Source organism: Crocodylus porosus, unplaced genomic scaffold, assembly GCF_001723895.1.
Source record: "Crocodylus porosus isolate Cpor-Errol unplaced genomic scaffold, CroPor_comp1, whole genome shotgun sequence".
NCBI classification, from domain to species: Eukaryota; Metazoa; Chordata; order Crocodylia; family Crocodylidae; genus Crocodylus; species Crocodylus porosus.
The window spans coordinates 16651156-16669715 of NW_017728951.1; the positions used below are offsets into that span (position 1 = coordinate 16651156).

The 18560-nt window shown below is 44.1% G+C and overlaps 1 protein-coding gene across 3 annotated transcripts in view; it reads right to left on the reverse strand.

Annotated features, from left to right (window-relative positions):
• Positions 1 to 18560, reverse strand: part of ATRNL1 (attractin like 1) — a 969676-nt gene that overhangs the window by 687826 nt on the left and 263290 nt on the right. For all 3 annotated transcript variants that reach the window (XM_019555783.1, XM_019555782.1, XM_019555784.1), the window contains exon 15: positions 16895 to 17076. In XM_019555783.1, the coding sequence (XP_019411328.1) occupies positions 16895 to 17076 (182 nt within the window). The remainder of the gene's footprint in view (positions 1 to 16894; positions 17077 to 18560) is intronic.

Consider the following 18560-nt stretch of genomic DNA (forward strand, 5'->3'; position numbering starts at 1 on the left):
CTTTAAGAGGAGGCTAGATGAACACCTTGCCGGGGTCGTTTGACCCCAGTACCCTTTCCTGCCATGGCAGGGGGTCAGATTTGATGATTTGCTCAGGTCCCTTCCAACCCTACCAACTATAAAACAGAAGCATCTAAATTAAGGGAGAAGGGGGTGTTTTAATTAAAAACAGTTTTCCTAAGCCCATAAAGGAAAATCTATGAAGCATTTAAAAGTTTCATTAATTAAAATAGCAGCTATTCAAAGTTTGGGCACAGTATTCACCCAAACACTTCTGTATCTGTCTGACTAAATGACAGACCTATATTACCTTTCACTAATGTCTATCCATAAGTACCGTAAAGCTACCATTTTCATGCATATAATACTATTCACCATTTACTCTGACAGCACAACTTGAATCCTTTTACTGAGACTCTCAACTTCATCTATATAAAGTCATTTTACTTAGATCTATGCAATTTTATGGCAGCATTATTATTTAAAATAACATGGCTTACCATCAACACTGTTGGATATTTATTTTATGCTTGCAAAATCAGAAAGAGTTAAAGGGTGTAATTTTATCTGTGCATTGTCTCATACACACAAATTCTCCAAAGTAAAGACTAGTTTTGAGACCACATATTACTGTTAGTTATCCTTTATAGGCCTTAGGAATTATTTTAGTGACAGAGTAATGTTCTTTTCCAGAGAGAGTATTTTATATATCTTTTTCTTCGTGACAATGCTGAAAGGAGACTATGAATTTTACTGCATTTTCCTGTAGTTACTTAAAGGAACAGACTAATATTTTTTTTAAATTATGAAGAGTTTGTGGGTACCGACATTTCAGAATACCCAATTTCAGGCACTGATTTTCAGAATATGGGTGGTCAGCACGATCTGAAAAGGAAAGCCTATTTTAATGAATTCCTAGCAGAAGAATATCAAAGTAATGCCTTCCAAATTATGATTTTTCTTGCTATAAGTACCATGCAGATCATCTAAAAGACAGTAAACAGCAGCTAAGTATTTCCTAATGAAACACGTTTTTTCTGGCCAAACATTATAAATGCTCTGGACACAGGTGAAAAATCCTAGAAATTAAGAAAAAAAAGTTTATAAAAAGTATAAAAGCAAGAGTCTTTGACAAATCAGACAAACCAGAAAACCACAAGACAAACTTTCTGACCTAATTTTAGGATTTTGCAGTGACTTTGCAAAATACTCACTAGCACTGTAAAACATTTCTTTAAATAATCCCTAGCTCTATCACACAAAACCATCTGAGACATGGAACCATTCTTTAGACTGTTTCTCCTCTCATCTGTTTCTTTCTATATTCCTTTCTTTCAAACACAGAGGACCTGTTAGCAAGCTATATTCAGTCTGTACTTAAAATCCAATTGGTCAAGGTTTCTTCAGTTTTTAGCATAATCTTCTGCACAACTGATAGCAGGTTGTCAAAAATGTTTTTAAGGGAGAAATCCATACTGATGGTAAGGTATAATGCTTCAAAAACTGTTAAGTACAAAGACAATTTGCTGGAGAGAGCTTTCTCTTTCCAACAGAAAATCAGAACTGCAATTATATATTGCATACTAACAGACTAATTTGTACTGAATATTCCAATTAGTTATTTCCATTGGCTTATTCCGCAAAGCAAAACGTAACCTGGTAATACTCTAGCTATATTAAAGAAGTGAATAGGATGCTGAAACAATGTACAATCTAGGGAAAAGCATTCTTTGCTTATTCCATATTTTCATACTCCAATTTCCTTCCAATTAGTGTAATTAGCATTTATACAATTGTGTGAAAGAAGATGGAAATTGTTCTTTTAACTGTGCATTAATTCTTAACGTGAGAGATAAATAATAAAAATGAAATATCTCATTATCCAGTGAGTGATACTGAGAAAACACACTCATTGTCACTTTTCTTCAAGAAGCTCACAATATAAATTAGACTTCACAATTGCAATTCTTTTAGACACAACAATGGCTTTAGATGATGCTCCAGGTCACAGCGGCTGTGTCTAGACGAGTGTGGCTGGGAAGTATGTGGCGCCGCAGACAGGTCTGCAGCGCCACATACCACACATACAGCTGTTCTCCGCACTGCAAGGTAGCAGCACAGGGAGGGGTGACCCCTGAAGATCCTGGGGTCAAAACACCCGCAAATAAATAAACAAAAATACAAAAAAGCAGAGCAGCGCACACAGGACAGCATGTGTTGCCCTAAACTGGAGACTGGCTGGCTGGAGTCGCACTCTGACTGCCGGCCAGGCTCCGAGCAGCAGGATTGCCACTGCTGCATCTCCAGGAGGCCACCAGGACCCCAAGTAAGGCTGCTGAGTCCAGCACTGGCCCCAGTTTCTCCTCCCCCACCCAGGTAACCCAGAGGGCGTATAGCACAGGCATTCCCCGGGGACAGGTAACAGTGGCACGAGGCATACCTCTGCTTCTTGTTCCTGGGGGAAAAAAATGTCCACACTCATGTGGATGCAGCCAATGTGCACATCTAGACATTCACCTCACTGCAGACTAGACTAATTAGCTCCACAGTAAAGCATCATAGTCTACATGTGCGCTGGTATTGGCACACAGTAAATTAATTTTGCCATACAATAGTACTGTCAGAGGCGGTACTATCTTACAACTGAGCCATTACGTGGGATCAAACGCACCTGTAGACTGTAACGGCCCCATGCAAATTGCACCTGGCCACGGCAGCCAGCTGAGGGCCAGACCCCTGGCTCCCGCCAGCCTCCCAACACCACCACCCAAAGCCTCGGGCTGTCCCTCTGTTCCCCCTGCCAGCCCAGGGATGGCTCCACCCTGGCTCAAACTGCTGCTGTCCTGGATGCAAATGTAGACACTGAGCCTGGGAGCAGTGTACACTGGCTCAAACGGCTCTGGAGTTTATTGTGTTGTGTTAATTGTATGTGTAGATGCATCCAGTATCATAGATTTCCCCATTTTTCTCCCACTATTTTATCTTATTTTGTTTTATTTTATTTTTGCAATCAATTATGTAAGTTCTGGGGGACTAAACAAAATAAGATGTTCCCAGCTTCTGTCTAAGAGAAGATGAATAATTATTCCTGCTGGAATTCATTTCAAGAGCCCTGTGGGTTTTCTTAAATTACTTTACACAAATAATTATATAGATTTTCAAGCAAAATGCACAGAACCATACTATGTTTAATTTTTCTAGATTTGAGGTTTCTGTTTTTAGGCATCCAAAGACTGCCCATCCATTACTGGAGGATACAGGAAAGCAGTCATTCTGACAATGAACTGGAGGACAGTCACGGCAACAGAAACAACAATAAACAGAGAAAAAGCTGAAAGAATTGACTAAGCATTCAAATGAAAGGCATAACAAGGCAGTACCATTAGAAAGAGAAGAAAACACAGAGTAACCAATAAAAGGGAGCTGCCTGCACAAATATGATGTAAAATGTCAATAAAATTTAGATTAGAAACATTGTGCTACCTAACAAAAGAATGTAGGACTTTCTTCAGGATACCTGGAACTAGAGATGGGGAATACTGCAATACAGACTCACTAACTGAATGGCAGGTATACTTTTAAACATGTTTTAAAAGGACAGACAATTTGAAAATAACTATCTGGAAGGGATGTGTGAAATGGGTCGTATTCAATTCAGCTTTGGATATGGGCCAGATTGGGAGCCGTGATTCAATTTGTTGATTCGGATCACTGTCCCCGATTCTATTCGGCCAAATCCGAATCTAAAGATTTGATGCTGATTCGGAGAATCAGCTATTCGGACACAGACACAGCTTTAAAATGTTTTTTCTATGCATCTTGAGGTACCAGGCACAGCTCGTGAATGCCGCAATGGTAGGGCAGATGGAGCATCCCACAGGAGGGCCCCCCAGGTGCTCAGCAGCGAACCCAAAAGTGGACCAGAAGCACCCAGACCCAGAAGGCACTACTCGCTGAGCCAGGGGCCCTAGTCCATGGTGGACCAAGAAGTGGGCCGGAAGTGCTTCTGGTCCACTTCTGGGTCTGCTGCCCAGTGTACTGGGGAGCCCCCCCCAGTGTCCTGAAGGACACTCCATCCTCCCCAGCATCGCAGCATTCACAAGCTGCCTGCTACCTTGAGGTAGGTAGAAAAAACATTTAAAGCTGTGTCTATGTCTGAATCGCCAAATCTTTCCGAACTGATTCAGAGACATTAAAGGGTCTCCTGAGTCTATTCAGATTCAGGGATTTGGCCACTGAATCAGGTCAAATGTCTGCCAAATCAAATGAGGGACCAAAGCTTTGCACAGCCCTAATATCTGGTACCTTTACTGTAGTTACATTGGAGATTTCTATAAAGTGCTTACAGGAAGAAAAGTACACTTCTTTTCGCTTTTCCTCCTGCATTTTGCAACACATATGATACATTATTCCTCTATACCAGGGGTGTCCAAATTCTGGGCAAGCAGAAGCCAAAGCACCATGAGGCCACATACCACAGGAATATCCCCTTGGTGCCTACTATGTGGGCAGCCCAGTGCCCCACCCTTCCATTGCGCACACAGTGTGGGCAGTCTAGTTCCCCTCCCCTCCCCTCTGCATAAGCAGCCCAGCGCCACCCCTCTCTCAGCCACACATACTGCCCACCTACAGTGTGACATGGGCAGTTCTGCTCCTTCTTTGCCACTCATGTAGCTCAAGCACTCCAACCCCCTCCCAGCCACTGAAAGAGGCAGTGATGGCTAGACATGAGCCTGAACACCATACATTAACCCTTCAGGGGTCACATGAACCACATGGGCCAGCAGTTGAATATCCCTGCTCTATACAATGAGTTATACATTTTGCGGCTTGCTGAAAAGACCATAATAAACATCAACAGGAGAAAAAATATTTAAAGAATAGAACATGGAATACCCTCAGATTAGCAACAACATGTTTCACACAAGCATCCACTTCATCCTCACCCACAACTTTTACCTTCAACTGTCATCACTCTCTCCAAACCAGGGGCATAGCTATGGGCACAAAGATGATTTCTCAGTATGCCAACCTCTGAGGCACCTGAAGGAAAAGTTTCTAAAAAACTGCACTATATACAGAATACCTACAGATTACCACTAGCATCACAACACTAGCAATCATCTCAAGCATGTCAAAAAGTTCTCAGTCACCTATAGTCAGGCCCTCAAACAGCACTGCATCTGACCAGAGAACACTCATAATGCCCACCTGGCCCGCCTAAAATATGCCTTTACACAGCAAGGACACTCCAGGCCTAGGGACAGACATTCAAAAAGCCCAAGCCTGAACTGATTCAATCTTTGCAGGTTAGTCTACAGTCCGGAGCTGAGGGGGCATGACCAGGCCCTGGCAGGTCGTTATGATTCGGGAGAGATCCCCAGCTGGGGTGTGCCTGGAAGGGGAGGGAGGAAGCAGCCCTCACCAGGCTTTTCCCAGCTCATTGCTCAAGGGGAAGTAAGTGTTGCTAGCCCAGGGTGGACAGTTATTTTGGGCGGAGGGCCGCTTACTGAGTTTTGGCAAGCCATCGAGGGCCACATGATAGGCAGCCAGGGGCAGATAATTATTACGTTTCTAAATTTTTTAGGGGCCCCATGGGTTGGATAGAATGGTCTGGCAGGCCGCATCTGGTCCCTGGGCCGTATTTTGCCCACCCCATGCTAGACTCTGGCTAGCACCCTGAGGCAAGGAGAGGTGACGGGAGGGAAGACTGCTTGTGTGGACTAAATGCACCTGTTGATGATACTGAGCTTTTCAAATCTCCCTCTTCCTATTCTTCATACTGTCTGCAGCAAACTGACAGGTGCTGCATTCATTGCAAACCAGGCATTTCTCACACCTCTCTCTGTCCCCTGTTGAACATTGTCAGATTGCTGCCTTTGAAGCCAGCAAGCCAGCATCCAGCAGGGAGTTTATCAGAACACAAAGCTTATCAGCCCATGAAGCCCTACAAAAGAAAACAAAATCTCTCTTATTAGTTTCAAGCTCTGCTCATCTGTAGGGTGCATTTATAAGCCACTGGCTTCCAGCCCTAAGCAAACACTGTTCTGTCTGCTTTTGTTCCAATGAAATTGGAGAGAGACACACAGACACCTCTCAGCATTAGCTAGCATGGGGGGAGGGGGTATGGCCAGATGCGAGCTGGGGTCTGGGCCATGGGAGAGGGCATCCCTGCTTGAGCGGCAAACAGTGAGGGGAGTGGGGCAGGGGGAAGGCTGACAAACACTGCAGTCCCCCACTTCCTTCCCAGTCAGCTGGAGTTCTGGCTAGGGAGGAGAGGGGCAGGGCCAGCCCTGTTTTCTAGAGCATAGCCCAAGGCTGGAAAGCATGCTGGGGGACTCTGATTTAACTTAAACCAGGAAGGGGTCTTGGACAGCAGTTCCATAAACCAGTTTAACCCAAATCAGTTAAGACTGATACTACATTCAACCGGGTTTCTCTAAAACCAGTTTCAGCCATTTTCAAACTGCTTTATATGCACAGAATTTTTGTTCTGTTACAGATTTAAACCAGTTTCTGATCACTTAAACCAGTGTATGTGTAACTTCTATACCTAGCTCAGTAGATAAACAAACAGCTTTTTCAAAAAGTGCTATCCAAATGCCACAAAGTAACCTATGACAATACAAAAAGAAAGCCCTTCTGTGATCACCCACCCCTGGTGGCCACTTACCACCTCACATTGGAACCAATCAGAAGAATCATTAAACCACTACAGCCTATACTTACCAAAAAACAGAACTTGAGAGAAATATTTCCAGCCCCTCTGCCCCTTCATCATCAGAAGCAAACTCCCCACTTTCCGACATCAAGTGGAAAAAAGCTTTGCTTAGGCAAGGAATACTTAACCTGTCAACACATCTCCACTGCAACTACAGTCAACACCCCCTGTAACAATCCATGGGCATCTGTACACATGCAGCAAGGCTGCTCCAACATGCTGTAGTCAGCACATTGGAGCAGACTCAGTTGATAATTACCACACTCCAGCAGACTCCAGCATCATGCACATCAGCATCCCTGTACTGAAAAATGGTGGTGAGGGTGCCTTAACTAAAGCATGCTTAATGAGCTTAAGTTAGAGTGGCCCTGCTGCCATTTTTCAGTGTGGGGATGCTGATACACATGATGTTCCAGGTGCTTTAATTAGAGCAGCTTTCACTGTGGGGATTCTCCTGCTAGGAGCAAAGCCAAAGGTTCCTGGCTAGAGGGTCTTGCCCCTCCATTCAGGGTCAGACTGATCACCGTATTTAGAGTCAGGAAGGAATTTTATCCCAAGGCCAGATTGGTATGGACTATAGGGGTTCTTGCCTTTCTCTGTAGCAGAGGGCATAGCCCTCTACCCAGGATCTCTTGAGCGTATATTGACAACATTTTATAGAGGCAGGAGAATGGCAGGGTAGCCATTTGCTGTGGCAGGAGCATGCAAGCAGTTATAGCCCAGGCAGTCACGGGTAACCAACGGGCTGTGTGGCACAGCCCTCATTCATACCCCTGCTGCCTACTCCCTGTCACCAGAGTGGCAGGCTAGGGTCACTTGACCCTCTGGTTTGCCCATATAAACCCCTCAGTTAGAAAAGGAAGTGTCTGGGCATTCTCTGCTTGAACTCCCAGCTTCTCAACTCAGCTTGCTGCTCAACTCCCACTTGCAAATATCTCCTGGCTTCTCGACTCAGCTGGTTCCTAGACCCCACTCTTAGACTGAGTCAGAAAGTTAGGAGGTCACTTTGTCCTTAGATTCTACTCGCCTATCCTGACCCTAATCAGTATCTTAACCCCCGAGTAGCCCCAGACCCAGTCTCCCATGTCCTGGCATGACACCCAGATTCTGCAGTAAGCCATGCCCACTTAATTTGCTGGCCATCCCTCCAACCAGTAGGTTGCTGGACCAGATGGAGTGGCTGCATGGGCTAGATAAAGCCAATGGACCATATGTTAGAAACCCGTTTCGTTAGGCAAATTATTCTATATCCTCTCTCACACATAATAAAGAAGTTAACACATTACTTCTTTTGTACTGGATTATGATATTTTTTCTGTTGCCTATACAGGTTTCCCTAGATTTACGCTGTACATGCAATCCTGGAGAACGGCACATAAATCGAATTTGCATAAAGCGAACCCACTTTACAATGTAACAAATAGGAATAGGTTCCCATGGTGGTGAGGGAAGAAGGGAGGGAGACGGGGACTAGGGAAGGAGCTGGGAGAGGGGTGCCACTCCTGGGGTTGCACAAGGCAGCAAACAGAGGAACAGAGCAGCACTCACCCTGGCCCCGGCTGCAGTGGCTCAGGGAGCAGCCAGCACCAGCAGCTTGCAGCTACTGGGCTGCACCATGCTCCACCTGTCCCCACTTACCTCTGCTCCTGGGCTGCACCATGCCCTGGTGTAGGCAGCTGATGTCGGGGTGAGTGCTACACCCAACACCTCCCAGGGCTCCGCTTGTCCACACTCCCCCCAGCCTACGTTGGAGTGGCCCTGGGAGCAGCCAACACCAGCTGCCTGCACCACAGCACGGTGCAGCCCAAGAGTGAGCCCAAGCACAGGAGGACAGGCAGAGCACGGAGCTGCCCAGCAGCTGCAGGCAGCTGGCGCCAGCTGCTCCAGGGGCTGCTGCAGCTGGGGTGAGTGGGGCCACAGCCCTTTCCCCTCCCCCCACAAACCTACCTGCTTGGGCAGGGGGGGAACTATGCTGATCACATAAGTGCAAATTTACCTTGCATACAATGAATTATGGGTCTAAACATTCTCATCGCATAAGAGCAAATTTGCATATAAAGAACTTGCATAAAATCAAGGGAAACCTGTACAGTAACTCACAACTGCTAAAGAAACTTGAGTTTTCCTCAACACAAAAATATAAAGTAAAGCTGAGAGAAAAGTAGATCTATATTCTTATTTCTAAATATTCTGTTGCATCAATAATCCTAAAAGCTGTCAGATGAGTATATCACTTTTAAAGGCTTTGATATTAACAGTAAAAATAAAACCCAAGCATAGATATTTTACATTAAGGCACATCTCCCCTTTCAGCTACTCTGACTACATTTCTGAACCCTACAACACTATCTGTACTGTAAGCCATCTAAAATGAAATCTCACCCCCTACATCAATATAATAGCAATCTGGGAGAAGGAGAAAGACAAAAGAAAAAAAAAAAAAATCAAGCAAAATCTCAGAGTTTCTGTGGTACCTGATGGTATATTTAGGGTATTTTATACAGAGTAAATATAACTGGAGGGACAGATGGGAATGAAAGAAAAATTACTTTAAAAAAAGTAGATACAGCATAAATCAATGTTTAACATTTCATTAGGACAGTCTGATAAGTCAATGACCATTAAACTAAGATATCCCTTTAGTATGTCTATATTTGTCTACCTTCATTACATGCCACATGTGGATTATTTCAAATTTATGTAACTGCAATGACTCAGGATGCAATTTATTCAAATAAAGATGTGCCTGATAAGATGTCACCTTGCAGAAGTTTTCAGCTTTGATATTTAACAAAAGCCTAGCATTCTGCAGAAAAAAAAACAGCCATTTTTCATTGTTATTACAGTCAACTAACTGATAAATCAACAGTCTATCAAGCTATTTTCCTAGATTTTAGGGTCCATCTATTTGCTATTCAAATAACAATCAAGAAAAAAAGCTTAGCAAAAAAATTCAAAGAGTCATTGCTAATATACCCCCTGTTTGCACAGTTTTGTTTAATCTATAAGTATGACATTATCTTTTGTCAAATTGGGCAATGTGCATTAAGTAGGGCTGTGCAAAATTTCAGCAGCCGTTTCATTTCGTTTCAGATTTGGGCATTTTGGCAACTCCCTGCAAGTTTCATCCAAATCAGGCAAGAAATGACAAAGTTATAGGCAGTTTTGTGATCCCCCATTATAGCCTATGGCCAAAACACCAAAACAGCGTCGAAATTCCAAAACAGTTTCGGCTGAAATGAAATGGGACAGCGAGCTGAAACACCAAAATAAATCACTGTCCCTTTGAAATGCTGAATCCGAACTGAAACAAAACACAGCCACTTCACACAGCCCTATGAAACAAAACACTGTCCCTCCAAAACGCCAAATCTGAAACCGAAATGAAACACAGCCATTTCACACAGCTCTAGTGTCAAGGTTGCAGTAGGTACAAATCAGAAGGTGTTTCTTTCTTTCATAGATGCTAGGGTTGGAAGGGACCTCAACAGATCATCGATTCTGACCCCCTGCCTAGGCAGGAAAGAGTGCTGGGGTCAGATGAGCCCAGACAGATGCCTATCTAGCCTTTTTTTAAAGACCCCCCAAGGTAGGGGAGAGCACCACCTCCTTTGGAAGCCCATTCCAAATTTTGACCATAAAGAAGTTTTTCCCGATATCTAGTCTAAATCCGCTCTCTGTCAGTTTGTAACCATTGTTCCATGTTACCCCAAAAGGCACCTTGGGAAACAGAGCATCTTTGATCACTTGTTGTGTTCCCCTAATGAATTTGTAGGCAGCCACAAGATCACCTCTCAGCCTTCTCTTGAGGAGGCTGAAGAGGTCCAGGTCCCTCAGTCTCTCCTCACAAGGCTTGTCCTGTAAGCCCCTGACCATATGAATGGCTCTCCTCTGGACCCTCTCAAGTCTATCAACATCCTTCTTGAAGTACAGCACCCAAAACTGGACACCGTACTCCAACTGCAGTCTGACCAATGCCACATAGAGAAGAAGTATCACCTCCGTGGATCTATCTGTCAAAGTGTGGTTAGCTTGTTTGTTTGTTTATTTATTAACAGGGAAAATTCTTCACTTTTTTAGCCAGTCAGAGAAAGCATAGGTGCTACCATGGGGAAATAAATCAGCTTATACTGCCTGCTGCCCTGCTCAACAGTAAAACCTATTTTTGCATATTAAGAACATAGTGGGTACATCTGCACATGCACTATACTGTGGAGTTAAGTAGCTCTGTAAAGCATCACCATCTACACATGTGCCGGTATTAGGGCACAGTAAACAAATTAACTCCACCATAGGAAACTGTTGGGAACAGTACTATCTTACAGCAGAGTACTTTACTGTGCCAAAATGCATGTATAAATGGTGACTGGGGGTGTAAATTGCACCTGGTTGGCCCAACCAGCAGGCGGCTTGCTCCACCCTGGTTCAAACTGCTGCTGTCCTGGGAGTACATTTAGACACTATGCCCAGGAGCAATTGACTCTGGCGTGAACTGCTCCAGAGTTTATTGTGTTGCATTAACTGCATGTGTAGATGCACCCAGTATCAATATTTTAATTCACAATATATATAACTTCAAATTATTTCATTCAAAATTAATACTACTAGGGGTGCACCAATAAAGACTTTCTGAGCCAGTACCAATAGCCAATTTTTAAATCAGCCATGTCAGCCGATACCAATCCAATTCCAATACGCAGCCCACAGCATGGAGAGCAGCATCCAGCTGGTAAGTCTGCTGCAGGGGAAGTGGGGAGGAAAGGGATGTGGGAGGGGCAGATTGAGGCCTACATGGTGGGGGAGAGAATGGGGCTGTCCAAGTGCTGTCCAGCTGGGGTGGGGCAGGGAACGGGACAGAGCTGTGGCTCGCACGGGGAGTGGGGGATGGCTCCCTCTGCTGCACATACCCCCCTTCCCCCACAACAGACTGACCAGCTGGACCCAGCTGCTCTCCATGCTGCCCAGCTGTGCTCTCGGCCGCCTGTGTGCTGTGCTGTGGCTGCGCACATGCAACAGGGATTTAATCAGCCACATTATCAACCACATCAGACAAAAAAGGCTGCTTGCCGATACTCTCAGTTTTCCTCATATCTGTGCTGATCTGATGTGAGACCGATGTATGTCTAAATATTACACAAATATTTGCGAGAGAAAAGAGTACATTGCTATTTTCTTGGTAGAAAACATCATTCATTTGCATCATAACAACTTTGCAAAGGAGCTACCACCTTGATATAAATTTTAATTATTATTCATAATTATCTTATCTGCTTGTCTGTAAAATCATAAGCTACTATGAAACTAATTTTGTTGTGCAACCAAAAGGCAAGTGCATATTGTAAATATCAGAAACTTTATATTATTATTACTATTTTAATATCTTGTCTGTTTATAAGAAGCCCTATATTTGCATGGATTATCACTACTGCTCTAAGATTTTAATTTTGTATATAAAAGCTTTTATATAAATGTAATATATAAAACACACACAAGTTAGATGTGGGCAACAAAAATCATCAAGGGCTTAGAAGGTCAGTCATATGAGAAGAAGCTGAAAGAGCTAAGCATGTTCAGCTTGTAGAAAAGGCACATACGAGGGGATATATGACACCCACCCACACCTTAGCCCCACATGCCAGAAATCTATATTTATGATGTTAATAAATTTAATGTTAAAAACAGCAAAGTAATCAACAGTTAGACTACACTACCAAAGATCAACAGGTCAGCACTCCTAAATAGTAATTAATTCCTACCCAAATTAATGGGTACCACAAATAAAAAAAATAGTGCACAGGCTGCAACCAATCTCATCCCATCTGCTCTCTCAGGTGGTATCCCCACCTCCTAAAGACAACCAGTGGGTAGTCTAATATCAGATGAGCCCAATTTCAAGAACCAATGCAGATCAAAACTCTAGGCATCTTCTCAAGAGGATGCATATAGTAATATGCAGAGCTTTAAAGGCTTCAATAAACCAGTAGATTGAGTGACCACCAGCAGCAGATAAACAGCCAGTGTATTTAAGCACTGACATTATGGGCTGTCAATGTTACCGCAGTCTTAATATATGCACAGTTTTATTAATTTCATCTTACAAATAAATGGTCCCATGCACAGCTCCTTAAATAAAGCAGATTATAGCACATTAATTTCAAGGGGGCGAGGGCTCGAATAAGTGTAACAGCAACAATTAATTAAGTCAACTAGCACACTTGACTTAATAAAGACAGATGAACAGACTTATTCTACTACTACATTCACAATTTGACCATTCAGCAGCAGCCAAAGGTCTGTGGAAAACCATAGATGCAGCACTATTTTGCACAGAATGGGCACAATCTATTAAGCAACTATTCATTTCTTCTGGCAACTTCCTCCAGATTGCTGCTATCCTTTCATGTTCTCTCACCCAACCCCAATCTCAAAGAGCAATCTATTCCAGTTGTGTTAGAAAGACTGGCTACAAGAAAAAAAAAAACAACTGGATTTAAGTTCATCCAGATATACAGAAATTGTTGCCTTTTACTTCACTCTTTGGTCAGACGTGACTTGCTCTTGGTGAATCAATGCTGGCTGCTCCTGATAACCTTGCCTGCACAGACTGAACCTACAGATATGCAGAACTCTGAAACCCCACAGAGAAGCACCCGAAATCACTCTCTGGGGCTTGCCAGATGCTTCAGACAAGCTTTGTGAAGGCTGTTACACCTACATCGGTAGTCATGACAAATGCATCTCATTATCAAGCACATCAAAGGCAGCAGGCAGCTCTAACAATTCCAACAAAGACATATTATCCTCATACATTTCAAAAATCATCAACTACTATATTTATTGGTAGTAAAAGTACTTGTATTGACCAGAAATCAGGAAACCTGAAGACAGTGGTTGCTGTGCCAACACCTATTCAGTCTTGCCCCGATCGGTGACTTCAGCAATGCTAGTTTATCATTTGAAGCAAGTTCTTGACACTGTACTCTTGAGAATGCCTGACATCTTCCCTATAGTTGCCTTCAGGTACTTGAAGACTGCTGTCAAATCCCCCAGAGCCTTCTCTTTTTCAGACTACATAACCCTAGTTCTTTCAGTCTGTCCCCAGAGTCTTGTCTCCCAAGCCCCTAATCATTTTTGTCACTCTCCAATGCATTCTTTCAACCTGTGCACATCCTTCTTGAACAAAATTGGACAAAGTACTCCAGATGAGGCCTCACCAGTGCTAAATAGAGCAGAAGAATCACGTACTTTGACTTTCAAGTAGCACTCTTACTAATACAACCCAGTATGCTATTGCCTTTTTCTTTTCCTTTGGGTTTTTTTTTTTTTGGCAACAAGAGCACACTGTCTCATATTCAGTTTATGGTCCACTGTAACCTCCAGGTCATTCGCTGCAGCATTACAATCCAACCAATCATTCCTCAGTCTGTATTTGTGCATGTAATTATTCCATTTCCAAGTGCATTTCTCTTCATTGACTGCAGACCATTCAGAATCCTAGCCCTGCCCTTCAGAGTCTCTGCAGCTCCACCCAACTTGGTGTCACCTGCAAATTCGCTAAGCATATATTCAGTCCCATCCTCCAAACCATTAATGAAAATGTTGAACAGTACCAGACCCAGGACAGATCCCTGGGGAACCCCACTTGATACCTCCTCCCAACTAAACATCAAGCCACTAATGACTACTCATTGAGCATGATGATCCAAACAGTTATGTATTCTCCTTGCATTACTTTTGTCTAGTCCATATTTCCTTGTTAAAAAATGTTGTGGGAGGCAGTGTCAAAAGCATTGCTCAAGTCAAGGTTCATCACATCCACTGCTCTCCCTTCATCCACATAACCTGTCACCTTATCATAGAAGGAAATCAAGTTGGTCAGGCACAACTTACTTTTCATGCATCCATCTTAAGGATGGGAACTATATTTACCCTTTTCCATTCATCTGGGACCTCACCCAACCTCCACAAGTTCTCAAAGAGGATAATTAATGGCTCTGAAATTATATCAGCCAAGTTCTTCAGTATCCTAGGGCTGGATCCAGACGTACAGACACGTGTGGTTTGTGGCACTGCAAACCTCTTTGCAGTGCCACAAACTGCACGAGTTGCACATCACTCAGTGCGCAGCGCTGCTAATTTTCAGTGCTGGGACAAAATTTGCTACCAGGATTTCCTAGTAGAAAAACAAAAAACCAACCAGAAAAAAGCAGCACAAACCACACCAAAGCGGCCGGTGCTGGGATAAACATAGAGATGAGGGAGCAGTCATCTCCGCATGCTGTGGAGCCCATGTGCTGAGGCACTCTGCGCCCCAGCCAGCCGCTTCCTCCCTGGCCAGGGCTCAGGGTGCCTCAAGATGGGGGAACAGGCAGCCTTGAGCTGGTTGCTCCCATCTCCATTGCACAGCCCCTGTGGAGCCTCCAAGCTGAGGCATGTGGAGCCAGGGGAGCAGCCATCCCAAGGTTGCCTGCCCCCCCCATCCTGAGGCACACCGCACCCCAGCCAGGCAGGGAGCAGCTGTCTAGGGCACAGGGTGCCTCAGCATGGGATTGCTAGCCCCTGCTGAAGCACCCTGTGCCCCAGCCACCAACCCCCTGCGGCATGTGGAGCACGGAAGCAATGTGCCGCGTTGTAAAGCACACGGGCAGGGACACGCACTGAGGCACAAAGTAGCAGCACATTTGTGCTGCTGCAAAGGCATGCCCCCGCTTGTGTGGACCCGGTCTAGGCTGCATCCCATCTGGTCCTGCTATCTTGAAAGCATCTGCTTCTCTGAGTAATCCCTAACCTATAAGCTTTTTGGCTCCCTCCTTATTTTTGCTGACAACTGAACTGGTAGTTGCTTTCTAACTCAGTAGCTATGAGATACCAGGAGGGCACACTGAAGATATCACATTCATGTGGTAGCTGCCCTCCTAACTTTCTCCCTGCATGCCAATGTGATACTCTTCCATCCTACTATAGACAAGTCTCCACTTTCTGGAGGATTTGTTTTTGAGTTTCAGCTTATTGAAGAGACATCTTTCTAACGAGGAAGGTCTACTGCTACATTTCCCATTCTCCAATCGCATCAGGACAACTTGCTCCTGCACCCTTAAAGGGGCTTCCTCATAGTACAGCCAGCTCTCTTGGTCTCCTTACCCCTCAGATTTGCTTCCTGGGGGACTCTGCACCCCAGTGCCACGTGTTTCTTAAAATCTGCTTTTCTGCAAACTTTCCATTCTCCTTATTCTGCTGCTCTCCTTCCTTCCTCCTCTTAGGATCTTGAACTCTTACCATTTCATGGTCACTGAGCATGTCCACATATTCATGAATGCACCTTAAATACTGTGCGTTTAGTTTAGTACTTCCTTAATAAAGTACTAATGAAATGTGCATACCTAAAGCACAGTAGCACCAGCGCACGGTTATTTACTGACGCTTACTGCACATTAGCCTAATAACACTCCACAGTAGGCTGTTAGCATGGTTTTTGCTGTGACACACTACTGCACAGTGTTATTAGGCTAATGTGCAGTAAGCATGTTGTGTATATGTACCAAGTTAACTTCCACTTTCACATACTCAACCATTTCTTCCCTTGCGCTTAATGAAATTAGTTAGTCATGGGACTACAGAGAAGGTCCACTTGGGGATTAGAAATTCACTTAAGGACAGAAAACAGAGTAAGTATAAATGGTCAGTTTTCAGAAAAACATCAGGGTGCCCAAGGGATCAGTGCTGGGACAAGCACTGTTGAACTTATTCAAAAATGGTCTGGGAAAGGGGGTGAGTGGTGAAGGAACAATCTGTGGACCAAATCCAGCATGCAGGGCCAGCCTGGTGTGTGACCTCAACCCCACATGCCAGATTGGACCCTGGCTGCAGTCCTAGCCCCAGGCACATGCCAGATTGCACTTGCATTCCTAGCCTTACATGTAAGCCTCATGTAACTTGGTTCATAGAGCTTGTAAATTTGACATTGGGGAGCAGTGGCAGTGTGAATTACCTCCACTCCCACGCATCAAGTTTCTGGACCCATGGAGAGCCCCACAGGTCAGATAACATGCATCCCTAAGCCAGATCTGGTCCATGAACCAAAAGTTGAACACTGATACTATAAACAAGCTATTAAAATAGGTTCTGTGCCACTTGTTTCAAAACATGAATATGAATTAAAGTTACTCAGGTTACCTGAAGTGTATACTTCTGTATTTCATCCAAAACAAATTCCACTTCTTTTGATGTTGTTAATGAGGCAAGATTCCCACTTAAATTGTAACAATAAAGTTTGGCATTGTCATAGCTTTCACGACTAGAATTTATGCGGAGGCAGGCATCTCCAATGTGATTCCATCCTTCCCCACACAGATGAGCTAGGACAGAATTTGCATTATTAAATACAATTATGTAAAAGAAAATAAGAGAAATGCACATTGGCATTTTTCCCCCAAGCCACAGCGAGCATAACTCTATTTTACTTTTTACCATAATTCATGTATGCAATCTCATCAAACTTAAAAAAAAAACCCAACACACTTTTTAACTTGCTTTGAAGATGTCAGCTGATGTAAAATAATATATTTTCTTGTTAATTGACAAAGTAACTAGTATTGCGACAAGGTATATTCTCAGTTACAGCCTATTAATTTCCCTAGGTAATTTGTAATTTAGAAATGCTTAAGGCCCCTCCAGACATGCAGATACAGACACATTGAGATCTGATGCATGATCCACACAGTTGTGCTTGTTGCCATGCCACATGGGCAATAGTAGGAAGCATAGTTGTGGGATTGTGCATCAGATCCCATCATGCCTTACTGCCAGTGCAGGGGGAGCCTGGGATCACAATGCTGGGCTCCTCCTGCTTCAGTAAATAGCAAGTTGATAGGGGTGCTCCAGGTGTCCCCACAGCAGAGAGTCCTGTCAGCAGACACGGGTTCCCAGCTATGGCCTCCCAGCAATGGGGACGCCTGGGGCACCCCCATGGCTGGGAGCCCACATCAGCTGACAGGTCTCCCACCCATAGGGATGCCTGGGGTGGCCTTGCGGTTGGAAGCCTGCATCAGCTCTGGGCTCCCAGCTGTAGGGCCACATGGGGCACCCCAAGGCTAGGATCCCCATAATCTGATGTGCTCCCCAGGCTGGGAGCCCCAATCAGCTGAAGAAGCTCCCAGCTGCTTGGGTGTCTCTGGCCACAGACAGTGGCATGACATAAATGAACCAAAGTTATTCCACATTTTTGGTGGAATAACTTGGTGGCTTCTTCCTCATTTTATCACACAATTAATTAACTGAATGTGTGGCTGGATCGTGACTTAAGATGAGATTAACTGGTTAATCATGTCTTAAGGCAAGGGCCTTAAATATAGCTAGGTGCCAGAGGCATAGATACTTTAAGAAAACAAAGCAGATTAGATCTTACCTAAATCCTACTTAAAAATATGAAGGCAAAGTTATGTGAGTCGTAACACTACAAACGTGAATTTTCTGTTTCGTCATATTTCATCTAATTATAATGATCACTTTAAACCAGCATGACTGCTAAACACATGGGGCATTTATACATATACATTTGTTTGATCCAACATGCTAGAGATCCGGTGCATTGGAACAGACTCTATTAAACGAGTCTGCGGAGCCTGCAACCTGACGCACCTGGTGCTGCATCACATACATTTGTATAAACAGAGATGGCAGCAGTGCACTTTTGGACTAAAACACCTTCAAAAGCACACTCCTGCCATTTTCTCAGCGCTGACATGCATTTTGCCGTTTGTACAAATGTATGTGCCGCAGTGCCAGGTGCTTTTAAAAGTGCCCAGCGCTGCGGTGCAAGCATGTGTACAAATACCCATAG